The sequence below is a fragment of the Amblyraja radiata genome, chromosome 5 (genome assembly GCF_010909765.2).
Source record: "Amblyraja radiata isolate CabotCenter1 chromosome 5, sAmbRad1.1.pri, whole genome shotgun sequence".
Taxonomy (NCBI): domain Eukaryota; kingdom Metazoa; phylum Chordata; class Chondrichthyes; order Rajiformes; family Rajidae; genus Amblyraja; species Amblyraja radiata.
Window position 1 is genome coordinate 15,958,398 of NC_045960.1, and position 24,156 is coordinate 15,982,553.

The 24,156-nt window shown below is 48.7% G+C and overlaps 1 protein-coding gene across 1 annotated transcript; it reads left to right on the forward strand.

Moving 5' to 3' along the window:
- Positions 1 to 1,639: 1,639 nt before the first annotated feature.
- On the forward strand, positions 1,640 to 23,611 carry LOC116973021 (BRO1 domain-containing protein BROX-like). Its single transcript, XM_033020658.1, has 9 exons — positions 1,640 to 1,826; positions 10,357 to 10,463; positions 12,177 to 12,273; positions 15,923 to 16,018; positions 16,113 to 16,185; positions 17,456 to 17,561; positions 18,851 to 18,940; positions 21,384 to 21,469; positions 23,162 to 23,611. The coding sequence occupies exons 1-9, from the start codon at positions 1,726 to 1,728 to the stop codon at positions 23,288 to 23,290; spliced, it is 885 nt and encodes a 294-aa protein (XP_032876549.1). The 5' UTR covers positions 1,640 to 1,725; the 3' UTR covers positions 23,291 to 23,611.
- The last annotated feature ends 545 nt before the right edge of the window (positions 23,612 to 24,156 follow it).

The following is a 24,156-nucleotide window of genomic DNA, read 5'->3' on the forward strand; positions in this document are numbered from 1 at the left end:
AGACGGTTGTGGAGGTTGTCAATGGATATTTTTAAGGCAGAGATTGACAGATTCTTGATTAGTACGGGTATCAGAAGTTATAGTTAGAAGGCAGGAGAATGGGGTTGAGAGGGAAAGATAGATCAGCCATGATTGAATGGCGGAGTAGACTTGATGGGCCCAATTCTGCTCCTAGAACTTATGGATTAATGGGGGGAGTTAAGAAATAGGTGCGACTCTAGGGTGGGCACAGGGGAGAATGGGGGGTGAGGTCAGTATCCTAAAATTGGAGAATTCAACATTCATACCATTGGGTTGTAAGCTAGTTTAGTTTATTGCCACATGTACTGAGGTACAGTGAACCGCCCCAAGTGGAACATGAAGTGCTGTTCGTCCATTTTTGCGATGCCGGAGGCCCAGAATGGAAAGGTCAGTGTGGGAATGGAATGGGTGATAAAATGGTTCGCAGCAAGGAGATCCAGCAGGCCTTGGTGGATCGAGTGGCCCTTGTTCAGCGAAATGGTCACCGAGTCTACGTTTGGTGCCAGACGTACAGGAGGTCACATTGGGAACACCGGTTGTAATAGGTGAGGTTAGAAGAGGTGCATGTGAACAAGGCTGTCACCAAGGTTACCTAGTCAGTGAGTGAAAGGATTGGGACATGGACAGAAGAATATGGGAGTGAAATGCGCCGTGGTTGCCCGCAATAACCCTCCCAGTCAATGATCGGCAATAGCAGCAATGCACAACTAAATGGCCAAATCTAAAGGCTAATGGTAAGAACCTCAGGCAAGGGGGTGACAATTTCACGGCAAGGAAGAGGCTGCCCATGACAGGTGATCGAGCCCACGGTGGGAGCTGGAGGTCAGTCTTGAATGCTCTGCTGAGAACAAATAGGGGCTGGGGGCGGGGGTCGCTGGGAACAAAAAGAAACCATTGGGGACTGTAAAACTAAGAAAATGTTACTGTGACATGGCACATATGGTAATAAAGTATCAATAAATCAATGATCAGGGTGATCTTATAGAGGTGAATAAAATGATGAGAGGAATAGATCGGGTTGATGCACAGGGTAGGTGAATCGAGGACCAGAGGACATGGGTTCAAGATGAAGGGGAATCTAAGGGGTAACTTTTTCACACTCAGGGGGGTGGGTGTATGGAACAAGCTGCCAGTGGATGTGGTTGAGGCTGGGACTATCCCATCGTTTAAGAACCAGTTAGACAGGTACATGGATAGGGCAGGTACACAAAAATGCTGGAGAAACTCAGCGGGTGCAGCAGCATCTATGGAGCGAAGGAAATAGGCGACGTTTCGGGCCGAAACCCTCTTCAGACTGATGGGGGGTGGGGGGGGAGAAGGAAGGAAAAAGGGAGGAGGAGGAGCCCGAGGGCGGGGGGATGGGAGGAGACAGCTCGAGGGTTAAGGAAGGGCAGGTTTGGAGGGTTATGGACCAAGCGCAGGCAGGTGGGACTGGTGTAGCTGGGACATGTTGGTCGGTGTGGGCTCAACATGCCGTTCCGCTCTATGAGGTTGGGGGCGCTGTGCGGGGAGGCCGGGCTTGGTGCTCCCGGCCGACTCTTAACAGCGCGCACCCTCCCCATTTGGTGACGTCGCGGGGGGGGGGGGTTCTGTCGTCACTTCCGGCGGGTGGGGCCCAGCAGCCGGAGGTCGGGCGTCACTTCCGGTGGGTGGGGTCCAGCAGCCGGAGTTCGGGCCGACTGGTCGCGGAGCCCCGTAGCCGCCATGACGCACTGGTTCCACCGCAACCCGCTGAAGGCCACGGCGCCCGCATCCTTCAACCTGTACGGGGTGGCCACCACCGGCGCCGCCGCCAAGGCCTGCAGGTACGGACTGGAGCGGGGAGCGGGGCGCGGGGCGAGTCCCTCAACCCGAGACCCAGGCCTCGGGCCTTCTCCCTCCCTCCCTCCCGCTGCGGCGGCCCCGTCTGGCCCGGTCATTAGCCCTTACCTGCGGGCCTCGGGCTTCCTCCATCCCCAGGGCCCGCCTCTGGGCGACGGTCCGGGGGCCGAGGTGACCGCACCGCCGCGCACTGCCCGCCGCCTTCACCCAGGGAGTGGGAGCGGAGCTCGGCCCGGTTTCAGCGCTGCCCCCTGGGGACGGAGAGAGGAGCTGGTGGATATGGACTGAGGGAGACACAACGAGCTGTCCCGCAGTCACTCAGCCGGGCAGCGTCTATGGAGAGGCGACCCGGACCCCGGACACCCACCCATTGCCCATCTCCAGCATCCGCTCTTCCCCGTGTCCTCCTCAGCGCTGAACTGGGAGACACAAGACGCTGAGATCTTGAGCAAAATACCGGGTTCAATACCAACAACCTCAGCTAACCTCCAAACTGTTTTTGTCTTTGCGCTATTATTGCTTGAGTTTTATATATTGATTTTTTGTTGTTGTTTATTAAGGTGTTTACACAGTGTTTACAGATGTTTATTATAGCTGGAGTAACTCAGCGGGCCAGGCAGCATCTCTGGAGAATGAGGCTGAAGATTGGTCCTGAGCCGTTGTGTCGCCCATCATTGTTCTCCAGAGATGCTGCTGCCAAGCCCACTGAGTTACTCCAGCACTTTGTGTCTGACTATGATATAAACCAGCATCTGCAGTTCTTTGTTTCTATGTTTATACATCTGTTATGTTGCTGCAAGTACAAATGTAACTGTTCCGTTTTAGGACATATGACAATAAAACACTCTTGACGTAATTCCTGGGAAAAGGCCCATGTGGACTATTGTTGTTTGCACGTCATTGTAGCTGGATATGTAAGGAGATTTTTGTTTTATAGGTGAGTGCAAGACCCACCTCCTTGTGTGGTTTGGTGAATGAGCTCATAACGGAGTGACTGTTGTCTGATGACGGTGTTGGGGTAGAATTGGTTCATTATTGTCACCTGTACTGAGATTAGTGCAGATCATACCATACCTGAGTACATCAGATGGTAGCAAATGAATATTAAACAGAGTGCAGAATATAGCATCAGAGTTTGCAGGGAAAGTGCAAATTAGAAAAGTGTAAGGGCGGCAATGAGGTGGTATGGAAGATGGGGAATTCTGTGAATCCTAAGTCTGTGACTTTGGTTCCAGAGTGGACATAACTGAAGCAGTTTACCATTAGTTCTGCTCTGTGGGAAGATATTGTAAATGAAGTGGGGCGTTACAATGTTTAATGAAGCACTTGGGGCCCATGTTTGACACAGGTTGTGACTTTGTGAACATCCCAGTTAGCATCATGGTACAGACAAAAGATTGAGACAAGTTTCTGCACTTGGTTATATCTGGAGGGGGGAGAATGCTATATTACCCTTCCTGATGAATGGTGTCAAATACATTGGTGAGTCCAGTAAAGGCCGTGCACAGTTGTTACTAGTGCACCGTGCACTTCTCAGACATGTCAGACATTGAAGGCTGTGGCACCTATTCTTCTGGAGAGATGGAACCACGCAATGACCTGACTGGGAGGACAGTAGTGATCTTGCACACAGCAGGGAGGTCCCTCTGGTAACTACAGTCACATTTGTCTCTTCATGTGGTGGTCAATAATTATGATGCATCTGGAGTATCCTAGAAACATAGAAAAATAGGTGCAGGAGTAGGCCATTCGGCCTTTCGAGCCGAATGGCCTTGATATTATCATGGCTGATCATCTAAAATCAGTACCCCGTTCTTGCTTTTTCCCCATCTCCCTTGATTCCTTTAGCCCAAAGAGCTAAATCTAACTCTCTCTTCCGTCAGGACTCGCCCTGAGCTCGCTCCCATGAGGGTGGTCCGGCTCAGGGCTGGAACAGTGCTCCCGTGAGAGGTTGTGACGCTCCCGTGAGGGCGGCCAGCCCAAGGGTGGAACGAGGCTCCCGTCGGAGCGGCCGAGCTCGGGGAGGTGCGGCGCTCGCAGCCCGAGGGAGGTTCGGCGCCCATGTCGGGGCGGCCCGGCCCGAGGGAGAAGCGACGCCCAAGTCGGGGCGGCCCGGCCAGAGGGAGAAGCGACGCCCAAGTCGGGGCGGCCCGGCCAGAGGGAGAAGCGACGCCCAAGTCGGGGCGGCCCGGCCAGAGGGAGGTTCGGCGCCCATGTCGGGGTGGCCCAGCCCGAGGCTGAAGACGGTACGGTACTCACGTGAGGGTGGCTGGGACGGTGTTCTGGCAGTGGTGACCTGGGGTTCGGCCGCGGGCCAGCGGCTGCGTCTGCAGGACTGGTGGGCGGCAGCTTCGACCACCCCGGGCCGTGGTGTTTAAAACATCCAGTGAATTAGCCTCCACTGCCCTCTGTGGCAGAGAATTCTACAGATTCACAACTGGGTGAAAAAGTTTTTCTTCATCACAGTCCTAAATGGCTTACCCCTTATTCTTGAGCCTGGTTCTGGACTCCCCCAACATTTTTCCTGCATCTAGCCTGTCCAATCCTTTAAGAATTTTAAGAACCCGTTTCATCCTTCTAAATTCCAGTGAATACAAGCCCAGTCGACCCATTCTTTCATCATATGTCAGTCCGGCCATCCCGGGAATTAATCTGGTGAACCTACGCTGCATTCTCTCAATAGCAATAATGTCCTTACTCAAATTCGGAGACCAAAATTGCACACAATACTCTACGTGCGGTCTCACTAGGGCCCTGTACGACTGCAGTGGGACCTCCTTGCTCTTAAACTCAAATCCTCACAGTGAAGGCCAACATGCCATTAGCATTCTTCACTGCCTGCTGTACCTGCATGCTTACTTTCAGTGACTGATGTACAAGGACACCCAGGTCTCGTTGCACCTACCCTTTTCCTAATCTGACACCATTCAGATAATTATCTGCCTTCCTGTTCATGCCACCAAAGTGGATAACCTCACATTTATCCACATTATACTACATCTGCCATGCTTCTGCCCATTCACCCAACCTATCCAAGTCACCCTGCAGCTTTATAGCATCCTCATCGCAGCCTTAAACTGCCACCCAGCATTGTGTCAGCCGCAAACTTGGAGATGTCATATTTAATTCTCTCGTCTAAATCGTCAATTTATATTGTAAATAACTGGGGTCCCAGCGCCGAGTCTTGCAGCACCCCACTAGTCACTGCCTGCCATTCTGAAAAGGACACGTTAATTCCTACTCTTTGCTTCCTGTCTGCCACCCAGTTCTCTATCCATGTCAATACCCTACCCCCAATACCATGTGCTCTAATTTTGCACACTAATCTCCTGTGTGGGACCTTGCCAAAGGCTTTTTGAAAGTCCAGATACACCACATCCACTGGCTCTCCCTTATCCATTCTACTTGTTACATCCTCAAAAAATTCCAGAAGATTAGTCAAGCATGATTTCCCCTTCATAAATCCATGCTGACTTTGACCGATCCTGTCAGTACGTTCCAAATGCGTGGCTATAACATCTTTAATAATCGATTCAAGAACCTTCCCCACTACCGATGTAAGGCTAACTGGTCTATAATTCCCCGTTTTCTCTCTCCCTCTTTTCTTAAATAATGGGGTTACGTTAGCTACCCTCCAGTCCACAGGAACTGGTCCAGAGACGAGAGAACATTGGAAAATTATTACTATTGCATCCACGATTTCTAGGGCCATCTCCTTGAGTGCTCTGGAATGCAGATCATCAGGACCTGGGGATTTATCTGCCTTCAGTCCCAACAGTTTCCCTAACACCATTTCCTGACTAATGTGGATTCCCTTCAGTTCCTCACTCCCACTAGATCTTTGGTCCCCTAGTATTTCTGGGAGATTGTTTGTGTCTTCCTTAGTGAAGACAGAACTTATTTAACCCCTCCTGTTGAGTTCTAAATTTCTCCCAGTCATGCTTCCTCTTGCCTAGTTATGTGCCTTTTCCTTGGATTTAACACTATCCTTGAATTCCCTCGTTAGCCACGGTTGAGCCGCCTTCCCCATTTATTTTTTTTGTCAGTAAGTGATGAACAATTTTTGGAGTTCATCCATGCTGTCTGTAAATCTTTGCCATTGCATCTTCACCGTCAACCCTTTAAATATAATTTGCCAGTCTATCCTAGCCAACTCCCGTCTCATAACATCAAAGTCTCTGTTCTTAAAGTTCAGGTCCCTAGTCTGTGAATTAACCGTGTCACTCTCCATCCTGATGCAGAATTCCACCATATAATGGGCACTGTTGCCCAAGGGGCCTTGCACAAGATCGCTAACTAATTCATCCTCATTACATAATACCCAGTCTAGGATGGCCTGCCCTCTAGTCGGTTCCTCTACATATGGGTTTAAAAACACATCCCGTTTACATTCCAGGAAATCCTCCTCCTCAGCGCTGTTCCCAATTTGGTTGGCCCAATCTATATGTAGATTAAAGTCACCCTGCATAAGATACCCCCCTCTCCCAGTGTAGGTTATATGCAGAATAATGTTGGGGGTGGGGTGTCCCAATAGTTTGTGAGTGAATCCCCAATGAAAGGAATTTTAATCAGTTGGCAAGATGCTTTTTGAGATGCCTATACATAGATTCTTGGTAGTTTTATTTATTTTTTAACTTGTGTTCCCAGGCTTAGAGTCATAGGGTTGTATAGCACAGACACAGACCCTTTGGCCAAATGTGTCCACACCAGCCCTGATGCCTATCTGTACTGATTACCTTAATGTACTTAAATCTCTTTGGGAGAGCTATCTCATGCCCCCTTTTTGTTCTCCTCATGTATGCTTCTCAGTTCCAGGAACTCCTCCAGGGATACACGATCACAGCTTCCTATACCTGTCCCATGTTCCCCTTTTTTTTCCTGGCCAGCGTCTCAATTTCTCTTGTTTTTCCAAAGTTCCTTACGCCCACCTGCATTGCCCTTCACTCTAACTGGAGCATGCATGCCTTGGACTGTCACCGTCACTCATTTAAAAACATCCCACTTTCCGGATCTTCCTCTGCCCACAAACAACCTACTGCAATCATCTTTAGCAAGTTCCTGTCTAACACTATCGTAGTTCGACTTGCCCAAATTCAGAACTTCAACTTGTGGGCCCGCCCTGCCCTGACACATAACTATTTTAGCCGTAAGGCTTGGCTATGGACACTTCAGTCACTTGCCCATCCCAATTTCCTAAGATTAGATTAAGCTTTGCCCTCTCCAGTATAGGGCCCTCTACATTATGCCTGAGAAAAATATCCTGACCACATTTGGCAATACGGGTGTCAGGGGTTAAGGGGAGAAGGCAGGAGAATGGGGTTAGGAGGGAGAGATATCAGCCATGATTGAATGGCGGAGTAGACTTGATGGGCTGAATGGCCTATTTCTTCTCCTATTACTTATGACCTTATGACAAATGTTACCCTGCATAAGCTCTCTAATGCTATGGCAGTCCCAGTTTATATTCAAATAAATATAATTTAATCCAATAGTCCTTCCTCGCTCCCTGCTGTGCTCCTGCTTTTCTTGCCCACTGAACTTGTTTTCCTCGCCTTCCATACCTTCCAGCCTCACCCCTGCAATGCGTACTATCTCCCGGCCAATCTAATATAAACCTTCCCAAGTAGCATAAGCAAATCTGCCCACCACGATGTTGGTTCCCCTCCTCTTGTACAAGTCACCTCTTCCCCAGAAGAGGTCCCAGTGGCCAAAAATCTGACTCCTAGTCCAACTCCTCAGCCATGCATTCACCTGTTCTATCTTTCCGTCCCTACCCTTACAAGCTCCTGCCTCTAGGAGCAATCCACCGATTACCATGCTGAAAATCCTGCATTGTAACCTTTGCATTGCTCCTTGTATTCAGTCTGCAGGACCTCGCCCCTTTGCCTACCAATGTCATTTGTGCCAACGTGCACAATGACTTCCGGCTACTCAATTTTCCCCTTGAGAATATTCTGCAGCCATTGAGTCGTTAGATATCCGGCAAAACACTATCCTGGAGTCCCCATTTGCTGCTGTGGAATCTCCTGTCTGCCTCCCTGACTACTGAGTCTCCTATCGCTATGGCTCTGCCTGACATTACCCTCCCTAGACCTATACCCGATGCTGACTGCTGCTGCCCTTGCCCTCCCAGATTATCCAAAGGGGCATGCCTGTTGTCAAGGGAATGGCCACCGGGGATACCAGCCAGAGAGTGCCGGCTCCGCCTACTCCTTTTCCTGGTAGTCACCCATCTCCTTTCTCTCCGTGCCCGAGGTGTGACCAGCTCACTGTAAGTCCTTATCCATGGCCCCCTAATTCTCCTGGATGATCTTGAGGTCGTCCCGATTTGCTGCTCCGGTTCCCAAGCGGGGCCTGTAAGGAGCTACAGCTGGACGTGCCTCCCACAGGTATAGTCGTCAGGGACACTGGAAGTCCACCTGACTTCCTGCAGGGAGAACATACCACCATCCTAACTGCCGTCTCTACTGAACTAGACCAGGAAAGATATAGAAAGAAAACAAGGAACAACACACACTGTACCTTAGACTGCTGTCATCCTCTATGCCAAAGCCTATAACCTATAACAACATTTAAGACATTTGGACAGGTACAGTGCCCTCCATAATGTTTGGGACAAAGACCCGTCATTTATTTATTTGTCTCTGTACTCCACAATTTGAGATCTGTAATAGAAAAAAATCACGTGGTTAAAGTGCACATTGGCAGATTTTAATAAAGGCCATTTTTATACATTTTGGTTTCACCATGTAGAAATTTACGCTGTGTTTATACATAGTCCTGCACCGACATAAATAATGATAGACACAAAATGCTGGGGTAACTCAGCGGGACAGGCAGCTTCTCTATAGAGAAGGCATGGGCGACGTTTCAGGTCGAGACCCTTCTTCAGACTGATGTCAGGGGAGGGGGCGGGACAAAGATAGAATGTAGTCGGATACAGTAAGACTAGTGGGAGAACTGGGAAGGGGGAGGGGATGGAGAGAGAAAGCAAGGGCTATTTGAAGTTAGAGAAGTCAATGTTCATACCGCTGGGGTGTAAACTACCCAAGCGAAATATGAGGTGCTGTTCCTCCAATTTGCACTGGGCCTCATTCTGACAATGGAGGAGGCCCAGGACAGAAAGGTCAGATTGGGAATGGGAGGGGAAGTTAAAGTGCTGAGCAACCGGGAGATCAGGTAGGTTAAGGCGGACTAAGCGGAGGTTTTCAGCTTGGTCTCGCCGATATACAGGAGTCCAGACTGGAACATCGGATACAGTAGATTAGGTTGGAGGAGGTGCAAGTGGAACTCTGCCTCACCTGAAAAGACTGTCTGGGTCCTTGGACGGAGTCGAGGGGGGAGGTAAAGGGACAAATGTTGCATCTTCTGTGGTTGCAGGGGAAAGTACCTGGGCAGGGGGTGGTTTGGGTGGGAAGGGACGGTCTCTGCGGAAAGCAGAAAGGGGTGGAGATGGGAAGGTGTGGCTGGTGGTGGGATCCCGTTGGAGGTGACGAAAATGTCGGAGGAGCATGTAATGGCTGATGGGATGGAAGGTGAGGACAGGGGGGACTCTGTCCTTGCTACAACTGGGGGGGGGGGGGCAAGAGCGGAGCTGCAGGATATCGAGGAGATCCTAGTGAGATCCTCATCTATAATTTTGCTGTATGTGACGGCTGACATAAATAATCTCAGGATGCTTCATGAATCATTCGTATTTACCACTCTTCTCTTGAAGTGTTGTAGAAAGTCACAGAAAGGGGGATGTATGAGTTGCGTTGAAGGCCCTGTTTCTGTGCTCTATCACAGACAGTGGCGCAGCGGTAGACTTACAACCTTACAGCACCACACACTCAGGTTCGATCCTGACTACGGGTGCTGTCTGTACGGAGTTTGTACGTTCTCCCTGTGACTGGGTGCTCCGGTTTCCTCCCACACTCCAAAGACGTGCAGGTTTGTAGGTTAATTGGCTTCTGTAAATTGTCCCTAGTGTTTAGGATAGAACTAGTGCACTGGTGATCGTTGGTCAGTGTGGACTTGGTGGGCCGAAGGGCCTGTTTCCACTGTATCTCTAAACGAAACTGATCTAAAAAGACCCTATGGGTCCTGGAATAAGTGGAGTGGCTGCCATCCTGTGCTCATGTATATGTAAATATCTGGCTCGCTGGTGTGGGTAAATGTCAGTGCATGTCTCGGGTTCCTTGATCACGGACAAGAGGTCTGTTATTCCTGAAAATGCTGGAGTAACTCAGCGGGACAGGCAGCATCTCTGGAGAGAAGGAATGGGTTATTCCTGGTTGGGTTCAATTGGTGTCACCAGGAACAAGTCATTTACAAATCGGATTATAATTTAACCACAGGAGAGGGATCAAAGTTAAATCATCTGTCAGCCATAATCCCCATGAGCTGGTCATAGAGTGGAACTGCATGGAAGCAGGCCCAGCTTGTCAATGCCAACCAAGGCGCCACAGGTGGTGAAACTAAATGGCCTACTCTGTTCCTGAATTTCAAGTCGTGTTTTGTTTTGTCTTTCAGTGACATGAGGAGCGCAAGGATCAAACTTCTGGAGTTATTTACCGATGTAAATTGTAACATGGAAAAGATGAAAACGGCAGTCGATGCATACTTTTCTGTCTTGCTAGGTAACAATGTCATTGCAAGATTAAAGCACGTATGCCAATGTGATGCTAAATTCTGTACCGAGAAGTAGTGTGATGATGTGATTTAGAAGCAGAGGGTGCTGCAAACACAGACGGCAACACTCCTCACAAATGGGCACAATCAGAATTTAGAAACAAGGATGGGCAGATGCTGGTTTACGCAGAAAGAGACACAGAGTGCTGGCGTAACTCAGCAGGTCAGGCAGATTGTCTGGAGAACGCGGATAGGTGACGTTTGGGCCAGGATATCGGAAGATGAGTCCCGACCAGAAACATCACCTATCCATGTTCTCCAACGATGCTGCCTGAGGTATTCCAGCACTTTGTCTCTATTTTTTAAAAGGAGAACTTAAGTGCGTTAGAATATTAGAAGAATTATCCCTATTTTACTGGCTGATACTTATTCATGAAAATGCCAAAAAAACAAAATAGTTGATCACACTGGTGTTAGTGGTTTCACCTTGTGCAACAGGTTTCAAAAGGACTTCACTAGCTATATATGGAGGAGTGGGATGTCGAGGCCTTTATGGGTGCTGTGGGGATGTATGCCTTATTCTCTGGTCCAGTAAGGAAGCTGAAATTATGGGCAGTGTCTGGATGTGGGCTGAGCTGTGTGCAGAGCTATCAGTACCTGTACAGCAGGTTGGGTGACATTTATATACAACGATTTCCATTGATTGGAAAGTTCATAATATACATTCCCCAGGTGTGAACTAATCAGTAACCAGAGGTTACACGGGCAAACAAGGAAACTGAACAAACTGTACTGTCATTTGTGCTCTGGCATTGGAGAAACGATCACTATCAAAGGAATCCTGCAGTTGCTGGTTCACAAAAAAAGTGCTGGAGTAACTCAGCGGGTCAGGCATCACCTCTGGAGAACAGAGATAGGCGACGTTTTGGGTCGGAACCCTTCTTCAGACTCATTGGGTTGTTTTGTTTATAAACAAAAGCTTATGTTTTAATCATCGCATTGAACAGACAACGTCTCCATGATCACTGCGTGGATTAATTTGTTCTCATATTGAACAATTTATTTAACTCTGAAGAAGGGTTCTGATCCGAAACGTCACGTATGCCTTTTCTCCAGAGATGCTGCCTGGTCCGCTGCGAATGCAGTCCCAGCCTGCCTGCCTCTCCCTATAAGCAAGCCCTCCAGTGCCAATAACATCCTTATACATCTTTTCTGCCCCATTGCAGCTGAATGGCCTCCTTCCCATAGCTGGGCAACCAGAACTGTGTACAATAGTCCAAGTGTGCTTACACCATCATCTGGTACAGTTGAAACATGACAGGCAGGCAGCATCTCTGGAGAACACGGATAGGTGACGTTTCGGGTTGGGATGAAATGTCATGTACTGTATCCAATTTCTTCAGAAATGCTGCCTGTCCCACTGAGTTACTCCAGCAAATTTTTTTTGTAAACCAGCATGGGTAGTTCTTTGTTTCTCCAGTACTCTATACGTGAGGCTGATGAAGACGTAACGTAAGCAAGATGCTCCCTTTACCACCCTGTCCACCCGTCGCCACTCTCATGAACTAAGTGTCTGTACCCCCGGTTCAACACTGACATTGTGGGCTGAAGGGCCTGCTACTGGGCTGTTCTATGTTGTAAAGCTTATACAACTGCATTAAAAACCAAGTTATATAAGAGATCATGCCTTGCTCATTTCTTTCCCCCTTCCACCCTCCAAGGTTTCATAACATCACTGGATGGCACCACACAAGAAAACAAGCTGCGTTTCATTCAGAACTTCAAATGGACTGACACCTTGCAGGGTAACACAGTGAGGTGGGTCTGCAATAACCGTTTCACGTTGCTGTAGATGTGATGAGATGTAGTGTTGTGTTATATTTGAGAGGTCTTAGCTTGGCAAACACACGTTTGCCTATTTAGCAACGTGACCCCTCATTGTATGGACTGCTTGCAGTAACACAGCTCCACAGCAGCTACCTAACCTGCAGTGCTGTATCTGAGAGTCCTGACACAGTGCCACACGCAGTTCAATGTTTGGTCATTCCTGCTGCTTGATGCTGCAACAGGATATCAAGAGTCAAGAATCTTTTATTTGTCATATGTCCTGAAATGGAACAATGAAATTCTTACTTACATCAGCACAATGGATCTTTAAACAAAGTGCTCGGTAAAATCCATAACAACAAAAAGGTTCAGTAGTTGTATGTGAAAAAAACAGACAAATAAACAAACAATGATAATGCCAGGCCAAAAATAATGTCCCCAATTCTATGTAGTCCAGAGCCTGTTTGGAGGTTGTAGTGTTTAATAGACTGAGGGTTATAGGGAAGAAGCTGCTCCTGAACCTGGGCGTTACAATTTTCTGGCTCCTATATCACCTTCTCGATGGCAGGGGTAAAATGAGTGTATGGCCAGGGTGGTGTGGGTCTCTGCATTTTTGAGGCAGTGATTCCTGTCGATCCCTTCGATGGCGGGGAGGTTGTTGAATCAGGCCCTGATGCAACCAGTCAGTGTACTCTGTACTGTACACCTGTAGAAGTTCAAGAGAGTGTTCATTGACATACCCAATATTCACGGGAAGTAGAGACATTGATGGACTGTCTTGGTGGGATATCCAGAGCACTTTACAACCTGTTAACTGGCTTTGAAGTGCAAAGGCAGAAAATGTTGTGATTTATTTCCACCCAAAAATGTCCAACACACTGTGACATAATAAACTGATAATCTAAAACAAAGCAAATGCTGGAAAGACAGCTGGATCAGGTCGGGCACCCTCTGCTTCAGTTCAGTTAGCATTTCAGCTCAGTGAGAGGACATTGATCTGGAAAGTTGCCCCTGAATCTTTCCCCAAAATGCTGCCCGACCTGCGGACTATTTCTGTGGTCATTTTAGATGTAAAGCCTTTGAAGAGTTTTGCTTTTGGAAGGGATAATCTGCTTTGCAATTGGCCTGGAGGTGGCACGGAGCATTTCCTGTATTTTGGGAATAATGCAGTAAATCACTTTCACCCACCGACTGGTCAGTCAGTCTTTGTTCAATGTCTCTCTGTTGCACTTCCATTGCTAGCCCCAGGACCTCCAGTCTTGAGTTGAGCTTGGTTCAGGTGAGCAGGGTTCCCAATACCGAGCAACAGCTGACCGTACATCAACCAAGTCTAAGGCCTCTCTTGTGTTCACCAAACATGAGCTTATCTTCCCTAAGTTGAGGCCTCAAGAAGAGCTTCTACTATCCGTATATCCTCACTTCCAAACCTGGGACTTATCTCAGTCTGCTCCCCCCATCTGCTGGGAATTGTCTGAACATCTGAAGAGGGTTACCAGAATGCTGTCTGGATTAGAGGACATTAGCAGCAAGGAGTGGTTGGATGAAGTGAAGGAAAACCTGATAGAAGTAAATCAAATGATGAGAGGCATGGATAGGGTAGACAGTCTGAACCTTTTTACCCAGGGTGGAGATGTCACCCTAGACTAGCTATTGTACTTGTGTATGGTTTGATTGTACTCTTGGAAAGTATTATCTGATTTAATTGATAGCATGCAAACAAAAGATTTCCATTGTATCTCAGTAGATGTGACATTATAAACCAATACCAATACCGATGGCTTTAAGTTCAGGGAGAATGTTTTTAATGGAGATGTTTGGGGCAAGTGTTTTTTTTACTGGGTGCCTGGAATGTGCAGATACGATAATGGTGTTTAAGAGGCTTTTAGATCGATACATCAATATGCAGGCAGTGGAGGGATATGAATGACGTGCGGTCAGAAGGGATTAGTTTAACTTGGCTCCTTCCTCACCCTATCTACCTGTGACGCCACTTTGGGGAACTGTGTATCTGTAGCCCTAGATCCGTCTGCTCTACAACACTCCCCAGAGCCTCGCCCAGGTAACACCTCGCACTGGGGTCAAAATGCAGCCTTGAGTTAATTCAATGTACACAGTTTAACAATACTAAACCCCCACACCACTGCCATCATCTCAGGGTGGTTTTTGTTCTTGTTTGTTGAAAGCAGAGATCGGTTTACTTTATTATGTGAGTAAGTGAACAGTCAAGGAAGTTAGCTCGGATTTAAAGTGCTTTTTGAAGTGCGTTAATCTGATAAGCAACACCATTGAATCGTGGTGTAAGAAGAGGAACGACTGAAATAAATATATACTTGGCCCTCGTGAATGATGTGATATTGTGTGAGGTGCATAGAATAAAGTCCCATTAATGGTGCAGAAGGAAACCTGGGCTGTCAGCCTCTCACCTAACACTGCCTTGTCTATCAGTAAGTCTTGCACTCAAACCAACACCCAGGCTAATATTTGCTTACTCGCACAATTGGGGCGAAATGGCAGTCAGGAAACCTCTCCTGGCATCTCAACAAAAGGAAGTAAATGCCTCCCTTTTAATTGATTAGATTGTTTGTAGATGGGGTGCTGGCTGACATTGGGATAGTCTGACAGTTGCCACTGCCGAGCTGTGCATGTTCCACCTGAGTTATTGGAAGGCCACTGACTCCTGAGTTACCTTAACAAAAGATGTAGGAGTGGTGCCCTGTTGAGGGGAGCAAGTGTGTTGATGTGAACACTCTCTTCAAAAGATTTGTTGCAGATGTCAGATCTGTACTCTTGGGAGTCTGCAACAATTGGTGCTGTCCATACAATCCCCTGTGTATGATCACAGGTCTCCTTTCTGCCCATACCTCAATAATCAGAGAGAGGGTCACAACAGCATAGCCCTCACTGTATTTTCCCAAGTCCTCTCTACCTTGCTAGTGACCAGCGACCACCTAGTCACGGTTACACTGGTCATCACCTAGTCACAGTTCCATCCGTCACCACCACCACCCAGTCACGGTTACACTATAACTTACAAGTAAAAACAGACTAAAAACAACAAAAGAAGAAAGGGACGAGACAGTCTGTCGGCATGGCTGCCATGTACGACACCACCCGATGGTAAACCTTTAACTAAATACCACCCCTTCGTGGTGCAAACCTTGCCTTTCATGAAATCACTTCACTTCTAATCGTATTGTCCTGCAATCCTACTAAACATTGATGCTTTCTCCCCACTTTGAATCCCTTCCCATCAGAGAGCATCTCATATACTGTGCAGTTGTGCATTGGATACAGTAGTCCAACGACTCTCAATGGACGTTCTATTCAGCGTTGTATTGAACGTTGGACCTCGGTGATCTTCGTAGCTCTTTATCCCTTTAAGCCTTCTATAAAGCCAATTGCCCCATCATGCAGCCGTGCCTCCCCAATGGTGTACTGTCCTGTGTCTAAACTTCCATGCGTCTGCTTCCTGCCATTTATGTACTGATTCCCTGCAGTGAAGGACAGGAAAGATTCCTTTTTTCACGGTTCACTTTGTTCCTCATATAATGGAATCCCCACTATCTTGCTCTTCAATGTCGGTGATGTATACTCTGTACTTTATCAAACATTTCCCAGAGTATCTTGCCTTTGATCACAGTGCCCAGCAGGATGCCATCTTCGATCTGGTCTCGATGGAGTTTAACGTGGCTCTATGGCACACCAAGCATGCCTCCAGGCTGGCGGGGAAGGAGGAGTAAGTACCCGCATCATTCATTGCCAACACCTTCTGCTATGCTGCTTCCGAATGGAAGGAAAGATGACTAACGTGGATATGTGTTCACTCTTAGCGTCTCCGTGGATGAAGCAAAAGATGTGCACAGGAGCTTAAAGACTGCAGCTGGAATCTTCAAGCATATCAAGGTCAGCCATCTCTGCCCCAGCCACCTTCCTGCCCTCTCCCTGAGACCCAGCAGCTTCGCTGTAAGGTTTGGTGTGGAGGATCCTGTTGGCCCTTTGTCTCAGGATGTTGCATGGTTGAACAATGTTCGAGGAATGAGGAGGGAGGGTGTGGTCCTGGATGGATGGAGGGGGCAGAGATGCCCCGTCGTATCTTCCCAAACATCAGCTGGGCGAGCTTGAGGCTTTGTCCATGCCTATTGCAGCACGCTCCCACACCCTTGACTACTGTGCTGGGCAAGCTTTCACTTGCTTTCTTCACAACATTTCCTTTCCTCAACTAGGAGTCCCAAAGGACAAGATTCCATTGGTATCAACTTTGGCTCGGAGTACAATGTTGGTGAAACATTGCCCAGCCTAGCTGGAAACCAGGCGGAACGATGAATGTGTTCTCCAGACACACGGGTTTAATTGATTCATGAACTTCTTTCCTTCATTTACTTCTGCCTTGGCGTCCCTGGTTATCACAATGTGTGTTGATAGCACAACAAACTGCAGATTCGTGTTTACAAAAAAAAGACACAAAGTGCTGGAGTAACTCAGCAGGTCAGGCAGCATCTCTGGAGGACAAAAATAGGGGCCATTCAGATGATTGTAGGAGCGGGGGTGAAAGCTGGAAGAGAGGTGGGGGTGGGAAAATCCTGGCAAGTGATAGGTGGAAACAGGAAGGGGGTTGAGTGGCAGATGGTTGGACAATGGACAGAGATGAAAAGATGCAGTGAGATAAGGATAGAAATGTGAAACGTGGCCAGAGGAAAGAATAGAGGTGCAATTGGAAAGTGAGAAATGGGTGCACATAAAGATGGGGCACAGGGGAGAGAGAGAGAGAGAGAGAGAGAGAGAGAGAAAGAGGGGTGGGGGGGGGGGGGGTTTACTAGCTTAGTTATCTAACAACTGGAGAATTCAGTGTTCATTCATTGAGTTGTTATCTACCCATGTGGTGCTGTTCCTTCATTTGCCTCACTCTGGAGGAGGCCCAGGAAAGAGAGGTCAGTGTGGGAATGGGAGCTAGAGTACATTGTTGAGTTTTGCATGAATGTTAATCCTGCGTTTGGGTCCTAGATCTAGGCTGAGAGTTAAATACTGGAGGGTTGTGTTCCTAGTCAATGGCACCGACCATGATTTTCCCTAAAGCAAAGTTTTGAGGCCCAAGGAACTGCATGTACTGACTTAAGAAAACAAGACACAAAGTGCTGGAGTAACTCAGGCAGCCATTTATTTTTGTTCTGCTTAGGACAATGAAGTAAGCAGACTTGTGACGGCGCCTGAGAAAGGCAAGGACCTGGAATCTCGGGTGCTGGACACCTACATCATTCAGAGCCAGGCCGAGGCTCAGGAAGGTATGAATGGGCGGCACAATGTCCACAGCAGGAACTCTTTCCCTCTGAAACCACCGCAGTATAAACCTGCTCTTAACCAGAGAGCCATTCACCGGTCACACAGTGGGTCTTCAGTTGACATGTGGTGTTGATTTTGTACATTCCTGAAACATAAATGTGGCAGTGAAACACAAAAGTCATTAAGTGCCCACTGGTGCATTAGATGCCTGAGACAGTGCTTCCACAGATCAACATTTTTTTTCCTTAAATAGAATCCCAAATTTCCTGGAATTTGATGGTATTTCCTGAAATTTTCGAAGCTTTCCCCAACTGCGCATGTGTGACTGCTGTCCCAACTGCGCGGATACTTGCCCCACTGCGCACGCACGGGGAGACGGCGTCATATTGCATCCTTACCGCGTCACAGGCGCCATTTTCATTTGTGACACGGCTGATGGGCCTCCCCCAACTGTGCAGATGCGGATGGTCATAAATATGCTTTTTCCCCCCAAAATCATCCCGCGGGCCGGATGCAGAAATTTCCCGAAATTATTTAATTTCCCTAAAATTACCCGAAGACAACCAGAATTTCCCGGATTTCGGGTAATTTCCATCAAAGTGGAAACACAGACCTGAGAGGAGGTAAAGGTCTGACCTTTGTATGACCCTGACACGGTGGCGCAGTGGTTGAGTTGCTACCTGACAGCGCCAGAGACCTAGGTTTGATCCAGACTCCGGGACCTCCGCTTTCCTCCCACACTCCAAAGACGTACAGGTTTGTAGGTTAATTGGTTTGGTTAAATCCTCCCCAGTGTGTAGGATAGTGCTGGTGTACCGGGAACATTAGTCAGCGTTGACTCGATGGGCCAAAGGATCTATTTCCGCGCTGTACTAAGCTAAAGCTAATTCTTCCCGATGGTTACGGTGGTGCAGTGGTTCGTGGGGTCCCGCTGCATCTGCCCGCCCGCCTGTTGCGGTTTGTGGTCCCCGTCAACCTCTACCCGCCCTTTGCAGTTGGCTACTCCCGTCCCATCCAGCTCTGTGGCGGCTGGAGATGCGTGAGTTTCCAGTGCTGACTGTCACACGGGCAGTGTGGTTCTGCTTGAATGACGCAGAATGTTGCCGTGACAAGTTGTACCCTCGTTAGACTGAAGCCCTTGTCCGGACCCCTTGGTTGTTCATCAATTCCAGGTCCTGCTGTGGAGGAGGCGGAGAAGTTGTCTAAACCCGTCACCTGTTACTGATCTACAACGGAAGTGTAAAATGTTTGTTTCCCAATGAAGTGACCATCCATTTGTGTTTGATTCAAGTGACCATCGCGAGAGCCATTGAACTAAAACACAATTCGGGTCTCATCGCAGCTCTGGCTTATGAAACAGCCAACTTCTACCAGAAGGCTGGTGAGTTTTTTGTTGCTGATTCTCTCCTGCCCTTTCCGTGGAGACCTGAGAAGCTTGTTGATCATTGAAAGCAGCAGTGTTTAATGTGCAGGGGGATTCTTCTCTGGGCCTGGCTTTCAACCCTGTCTCTGGCCTTCCTTCCTGTCCACGTTAGTTCCTGCAATGAACACTGGGCCCTTTGTTTGGTTTAGTTTATTATCATGTGTAATGAGGTACAATGAAAAGCTTTTTTGTTGCGTGCTACCCAGACAACAGAAAAACTATACATGATTACAATCAAACCGTCCACAGATACAGGATGAAGGGAATAACTTTTAGTGCAAGTTAAAGTCGATTAAAGATAGTCCGAGGGTCTCCAATGAGGTAGTTGGTAGGTTGGGACCGCTCTCTAGTTGGTGATAGGATCCTTCAATTACTTTCAATTGACAACAGTTGGGTAGAAACTGTCCCTGAATCTGGAGATATGTGTTGTTACACTTTTGGACCTCTTGCCTGATGGAAGAAGAGGGTGAGACTGGTCTTTGATTATGCTGGTGGCCTTGCGGAGGCAGCGTGAAGTGTAGACGGAGTCAATGGAAAGATGGCTGGTTTGTGTGCTGGTCTGGGCTGCGTCACAGTTCTCTACAATTTCTTGCGGTCTTAGATGGAGCTGTTCACTTTGAATATCTGATCTGGGCGGAGCTAACATCCTAGTTGTGGGTATACTAGGAAGGCGACTCAATTAATTAACATGGGAATCTGGCTGGATCCATAATCACTTCCCTCTGCTGGATCCACAGAGCTGGTTGGAACAGGCAATGGGATCCTCTGAGGGAACGGGAAGCAGAGGTTGGGTCAGAGGGAGGTGACCTTTCATTGCTTCATCTTGCCCCCAGCAACGTAAAATTTACACGATAAGCTAGGATTAAAATCCCGAGCAAAGCATAGTGATGGAGTAACAGGGGTCAGGCAGCATCTGTAGAGGAATGCCCTAAGGTCACACAGCAGGGAAACAGGCCTTTCAGCCCAACACGTTCATGCCAACCAAGGTGCCCATTTACCTTAGTCCCACCTGCCTGCATGATGCTCATATCCCTTTAAACCATTCCTATCCACACACCTGTCCAAGTGTCCTTTAAATGTTGTTATTATATAGGTGAACTATCACCTCTGGCAGCTCATTCCATAATCACACTGCCCTCTGTGTGAAAATGTTGCCCTTCATGTTCCTGTAAAATCTTTTCCTTCTCGCCTTAAATGTCTGGCCTCTGGTTCCTAATTTCCCTACACTGGGTAAAAGACTCTGTGTGTTCACCCTATCTACCCCCCTCATGATCTTATACACCTCTATAAGATCACCCCTCATCCTCCTGCCCTCCAAGGAATAAAGTCAGAGCCTGCCCAACATCTCCCTATTACTCAAGCCCTCAAGTCCTGGCAACATCCTCGTAATTCTGCTCTGAGCTCTTTCCAGCCTAACAAGGACCTTTGTATAACAGGGTGACCAAAGGGAACACAGTACTCCAAATGTGGCCTCACCAGTGGAATGGACAACTAGCGTTGTTCATATTGGTGTCGGGACCAAATGTAGTCTGCCCACTGCTGCCCCACATACTGCGTGACCTGCTGAGTTCCTCCAACACTTTGCTCACGATTCAGCACCTGCAGTCTCGTGTCTATTAAAATGCTCTGCCTGTTTGCATGCTCGCATTGTCTGTGATTGGTAACTGAGAACAAATTACTCTGTCCAGTTTGTACTGCGCTGTGGTAACGGCCGCTGGATCAATGGACTCCAGTCCTGTGTAGACGGCGGCACTTTCAGCGATTTGGAGCAAGTTCTTTGTTCCAACCCACTGCACATCATGAGTCGGGGTCCCTGCTGGGACATCCCTTTCTATCTCGTTGGTGCAGTGGTCTCCTCTAGCGAATGCAGTCCACCCGTTATCAGCTCGTTCCACACAGGGACTTGAAGCGAGCCGTGTCCTGGTCTCACTGGGTGCATTCCCACAACCCCAGAGCAGAGCTAGGTCCTGCTGCTGTTCCTTCTCAAGCACTGTGCACTGCTGTGCTGTAAAACAGCTCCACACCCTGTCACAATTAGAGGTGTTTTAATTCTTGCAAGAAGCATCACATGATTGGAAACGGGGAGGTCAGGGGAGGGAATTTGAGAGTTCAGGAGCTTGTGGAAGACATGACCACTGGTGGTGAAGTGGTTTTTATAGTGCAGGGTTCTCGAGAGGACAGAAGCCAAGGTACCCTGAGCTCTGGAAGGCTGTAGACCCGGGCAAATGACCAAAGTCGGGAGGGAGAGGCTTGAGCTATACTGTGTGAGTTAACAGCAGGGTATAGGATGTTTCCATGGGGCAGGGTTTGGGAGATGGCCAGGAATGTAGTGGGAGGTGGAGAGGGCAGAGCGTGTTGAGGATGGAGGTCGCAGCTCTCACCTGAACACTTTCTGTTGCAGATCACACCCTCACCACCTTGGATCCGAGCTACTCTGCTAAATGGAGAAAGTACCTGCAGCTCAAAAACAGCTTCTACCTGGCTTACGTGAGTGTTAAACTGGCAAATGGAGCAGTGACTTACTAATGTTGGTCATGTGGTGGGAACAAGGAGGGAGGCTGCAGCTTATCTCCTTCCCAGTGGAGGAGGCATGACCAGGAATATGCCAGAGCACTGTCCTTGCCCCTCTCTCCTTGACAGGTCGGGTGAGGGTGCTGATGTTCCTTTTGTTTGACTAACTGGGAGCCAATGACGATGGTTGCAATGTCATGCACTGGCCACTTGGACCAGCAGCAAGGAAGCACTGGGTGGTGGGTCCGAGCAGCGCAGCTGACTGATGTCCCCGGCCTCGCTCCCTGCCCACCCTTCAGGCTGACACACCACGCAACTCTGCCCCCCATCACCGAGGTGCGTGAGGAACCTTTAGGCAGGACACTGCTGCTCTGGACTTTGTTGGACTTTGAGAGTCCTCTACAGCTGCAACTTTCCACATGCACCAAGTCCGCACTGGGCTGCAGCGAGAGGCGCCCCCCCCCCTCCCGCATCCGTCCTGCGTGGCTGGAGACTGTCTTAGTGCTCACTGCCTTCGAGGTGGCTGCAGCCTGGTGAGACTCATCTATATCTCTGTGGACTCTGCTTGTGGAGAAAGGGTCTGTGTCGAGGTTGGTCCTGAGGAGCTGTGTTAACAGAGGACTGACTCCCTGATCTGATCAGCGGGCTGCTGTCGGGCCCACCCCCACTCAGCATCGCCTGTCTGCCGGTGAGACTCACAGTGCTGGATGTGAGTCTAAAACACAGTGCTGGATGATTTCAGAGGGTCGGGCAGCATCCCTAGAGGGAATGGACAGGTGGGTTTCAGGTCGGGACCCTTCTGATCCCACCACAGATGCTGCCTGACCCACTAAGTTACTCCAACACAATCCGTGTGTTACTGCGGATTGCAGCACATGCAACACACTCGAGGCTGGTATAATAACAAACAGGTGCCTGCAGACTGGCTGGGCCGCCAGCACCGCGTCTGTGGGGATTGCTGCCACCGGTCACACTCCAAGTGCTGAGGGGCACATGGCAGCTTGCTGCAGCCTACCGCTGAGACTCCACGGGGAAGGACCACAGTCCTATCCTCACAGCCACTGAGGGGCTGGCCCTGTGAAACAGCCTCTTGCATCATCCACGTGTCATTCAAGCAGGAACGTGCGGGCAGTGAGTGACATGTTGTAAACAGAATGTGGCAAAATCAGTGAAAAGACAGGTGCATACTGATTTGTATTTCCTGTTTATATTTGAAATGTTGAAGTTGTATTGTTCTACATCAGGGGGGTAGAGCGTGGGAGGATGTGAGGATCGAGCTCTCTGTCTGGAGTGGGTGGTGTTGGTTGGGCTGTGATCCCTGCCTCTTAGGCTAGTTCTGGATCTGCAAGCCCTGTGCTCCTGACACCCGTGTCAAGCAATCATAGCCTGGCTCTGTCCGTGCACTGCTCTGCCATGTGTGGGGAAGGCCACTCACTCTGGCCTTTTATAGAAGAACACACTCGAGGCTGGTATAATAACAACATTTAAAAGAGACTTGAACAGGCACATGGATAGGAAAGGTTTAGAGGGATATGGGCGAAAGGTGGGCAACCTTTCAACTCCCAGCCTCCCACCTCACCATCACAGGGCTCGTCAGCGTGATCGAGTTAGTCCGAAGGGCCTGTTTCCATGCTGTGTGACTGACTCCAACGTGCTTGTTCGTTGCAGGCCTATTGCTACCACGGCCAGACCCTGCTGGCCAGCGACAAATGTGGGGAAGCCATCCGATCTCTCCAAGAAGCAGAGAAGTGTGAGTATGTTGGTCTGGCTCGGAGTGGCCCAGACTGTGTGTGGTGAAGGAGACATTGTTCTCTGGCTGTGGGGGTGGCGTGTTGTTGCTTACAGGAGTCATGGGCGTTGAAACGTTAAGCCAAGACCAGAGTTTTTTTTAACAAGGGAGCTTTTATTCAATTAATCACAGATACAGAGTACTGGAAAGATCAAAACTGCCCAGCAATTTGCATACATCAATCAAAGTCATCAAATTTTAACCATGTCATCCTTATCCACAATGCACTTTCCCCCCGCAGTGACCAGCGTTCACGGAAAGCCTCTAGAGTCCCCATGGACACTGCATGTTCCCCAGGCCAGTGGCGGCTGGTGTCTGGTGCTATGGGAGTCCAAGATGCTTTTGGACTCTGTGGGCCAAAGGGGCTGTTTCCATGCTGTATCTCTAAAGTTCAAATCCAGGCCAGCAGCAAGGCAAGAGACACAAGGAACTGTAGGTGCTGGTTTACAACAAAAAAAAGATACCAAGTTCTGGAGTAACTCAGGCAGCACCTGTGGGTCAGGCAGCACCTGTGGAGAACATGGATAGGCAACGTTTTGGGTCGGGACCCTTTTTCAAGCAGCAATGCTAAGGTGGTCCAACTACACAAATCGGATTTGCCAACATTAGCCCAATATCCCTCGACTCCTTCCCTATCCATACTCACCTCAGTGCCTTATCAAGGTCGTACCTACCTTCACCACCTCCTCTGAGAGCTCCTTCTAAATGCCCACCAACCCCATTGTGCCGAAAAGCTGCCCTTGAGTTCTCCTTTAAATTTCTTCTCTCCACCTTAAACATATGTTCTCAAGTTTTAGATTCTTCCACATAGGAAAAAGACTATCTATGCCCCTCATAATTTTAAAAAGCTCCAAACTACCCCTCAGTGTCTTAC

Excerpts from the sequence above, each read along its gene's own strand:
- LOC116973021 (XM_033020658.1), top strand. The coding sequence starts at position 1,726 with ATGACGCACTGGTTCCACCGCAACCCGCTGAAGGCCACGGCGCCCGCA. Across the intron at positions 1,827-10,356 it reads GCCGCCGCCAAGGCCTGCAG|TGACATGAGGAGCGCAAGGA; the intron begins GTACGGACTGGA and ends TTTGTCTTTCAG. Across the intron at positions 10,464-12,176 it reads ATACTTTTCTGTCTTGCTAG|GTTTCATAACATCACTGGAT; the intron begins GTAACAATGTCA and ends CCACCCTCCAAG.